At 38.9% G+C, this 2,589-nt stretch overlaps 1 protein-coding gene across 1 annotated transcript in view; it reads left to right on the top strand.

Moving 5' to 3' along the window:
• Positions 1–845, top strand: part of LOC132009782 (putative olfactory receptor 5AK3) — a 940-nt gene extending 95 nt beyond the window's left edge. The window contains 1 exon segment of the mRNA XM_059387816.1: positions 1–845. This exon segment is cut by the window's left edge and continues 1 nt beyond it. Coding sequence (XP_059243799.1) covers positions 1–845 — 845 coding nt within the window.
• Positions 846–2,589: the final 1,744 nt, after the last annotated feature.

Here is a 2,589-nt window from a genome sequence, read left to right as displayed (position 1 = left end):
CTGTATTTCTAGTGATCTATCTGGCCACCCTGGTGGGGAATATGGGGATGATCCTACTCATCAAGAGTGATTCTTGCCTTCACACCCCAATGTACTTCTTCCTCCAACACTTGGCATTTGTTGATCTCTGCTACACCTCCGCTATCACTCCCAAGATGCTGCAAAACTTTGTCGAAACAGAGCAATCCATCTCATTCACAGGATGTATGGTGCAATTACTAGTCTATGGTGCCTTTGCAACAATTGACTGCTACATCCTGGCCGCAATGGCAGTGGACCGCTATGTGGCCATCTGCAACCCACTCCGCTATCCAACGGTCATGTCCCAGGCAGTCTGCCTTCAACTCCTGGTTGGTTCCTACTTCCTAGGCTTCCTTAATGCCTCTGTAAACACGAGTTTTACTTTCTCATTGAACTTCTGCAAATCCAATAAAATTAACCACTTTTTCTGCGATGAACCCCCACTTCTTGCCCTCTCATGCTCCAGCATTGACTTCAACATCATGCTACTAACTATCTTTGTGGGGTTTAACTTGATGTTCACTGTGCTGGTGGTCCTCTTTTCCTACATATATATCCTGGCTGCCATCCTGAAAATATCAACTGCTGCAGGGAGGAAAAAAGCCTTCTCCACATGTGCCTCTCACCTGACAGCTGTCACTGTGTTCTATGGGACTCTTTCTTATATGTACCTGCACCATGGCACCAAGGAGTCTCAAGAGCAGGAAAAAGTGGCTTCCGTGTTTTATGGCATTATAATCCCCATGTTAAACCCCCTCATCTACAGCCTGAGAAACCAAGATGTAAAGGAAGCCCTAAAAGGGATTGGAAAGAAGTCTTTCTAGTTTGAACTTTGATTTCTTTTTTTTTTTTAGTATAATTTTTTATTTTTTATAAACATATATTTTTATCCCCAGGGGTACAGGTCTGTGAATCACCAGGTTTACACACTTCACAGCACTCACCAAAGCACATACCCTCCCCAATGTCCATAATCCCACCCTCTTCTCCCAAACCCCCTCCCCCCAGCAACCCTCAGTTTGTTTTGTGAGATTAAGAGTCACTTATGGTTTGTCTCCCTCCCAATCCCATTTTCTTTCATTTATTCTTCTCATACCCACTTAAGCCCCCATGTTGCATCACCACTTCACGTGTACCCGAATGTTTATAGCAGCAATGTCCACAATAGCCAAACTATGGAAAGAACCTAGATGTCCATCAACAGATGAATGGATCAAGAAGATGTGGTATATGAACTTTGATTTCTAACTCAACATCATTCAACAGCAAACCAACAGTTCTCTCTTATTTCAGCAACAGATGTCACAAATGATTGTGAGATACAAAGTCATTCCTTAGTTATATCAACAGCATCTGAAAAATATTGGAAAAACATGTCAAATTAACAATAGATAAGCTTCTAATTCATGTGTTTCTTACAGAGAAAGAATCTGAAAAGAGTATCTTTGATGTTGTTTTTGTGTATTTTAAAGACCCCTCTTTTCATATACCCAACATTAAAAAGAGAAACTTTATTAAGGAGAAATGCATAATCAATATTACATTAATGTCTCTTTCAATAACAGCAGAAGAAAATCACTGAGATCAAAAAAATTTTTTTTGGCTTCTCCTAAACCATGAAGAGATAGGAAGATCAATACAATAGAGATGAAAATCCAGGAATAGGTCCAAATCCATAAGATAATTTATTATGTGATAATGGTAATATTGTAGACATTGGGCATATATGGATTATGTAACAAATAGTATAGAAATAATGACTAGACTTTGGTATGGCTTAAAGCTGGAAACTTATCTACACAAAAATATATTTTAAGTGGCTCAATGATTTAAATGTAAAAATTAAACTTAAAGAAAACACTAAATTTTTTAAGCCTTTAAAGTGAAGAAACCCTGTATAAATACAAAACAAAACACACAGTAAATTTTCTGCATTAAAAAATCAAAGTTTTCTGCACAGCAAAATGTACTGAAAAGTAATATACTTAATATTGAGAAAGAAATGTTTGTGGGTGTTGTAGAGAATGGTATTTGACTCAAAATAGCAATATGAGGGGCGCCTGGGTGGCTCAGTCAGTTAAGCATCTGACTTCAACTCAGGTCATGACCTCAGGGTCCTGGGATAAAGTCCCACACATCAGCAATGAGTCTGCTTTTTCCTCTCCCTCTGCTCCTCCCCCTTCTCATTCTCTCTCTCTCTCAAATAAATAAAACCTTTTTTAAAAATAGCAATACAGGGGTACCTGGGTGACTCAGTGGGTTAAGCTTCTGCCTTCAGCTCAGGTCATGATCTCAGAGCCCTGGGATCAAGCCCCGCATCGGGCTCTCTGCTAAGCAGGGAGCCTGCTTCCCCCTCTCTCTTTGCCTGATGCTCTACCTACTTGTGATCTCTGTGTCAAATAAATAAGAAAATCTTTTTTAAAAAATAGCAATACAAAAGCAAGCAAAAAACTTTTTTTAAGAAGGGCAACCTATATAAACACATCATTCACAGAGAAATAAATACTAATTTTTTGTAGCAATATGGAAAGATAATCAACCTGACTTATGGGGGGGAGGCAAACAAAA

Source organism: Mustela nigripes, chromosome 1 (assembly GCF_022355385.1).
Source record: "Mustela nigripes isolate SB6536 chromosome 1, MUSNIG.SB6536, whole genome shotgun sequence".
Lineage (NCBI taxonomy): Eukaryota > Metazoa > Chordata > Mammalia > Carnivora > Mustelidae > Mustela > Mustela nigripes.
Note: the sequence above shows the minus strand (reverse complement) of the source record. Positions and strands in the feature narration are given on the sequence as shown.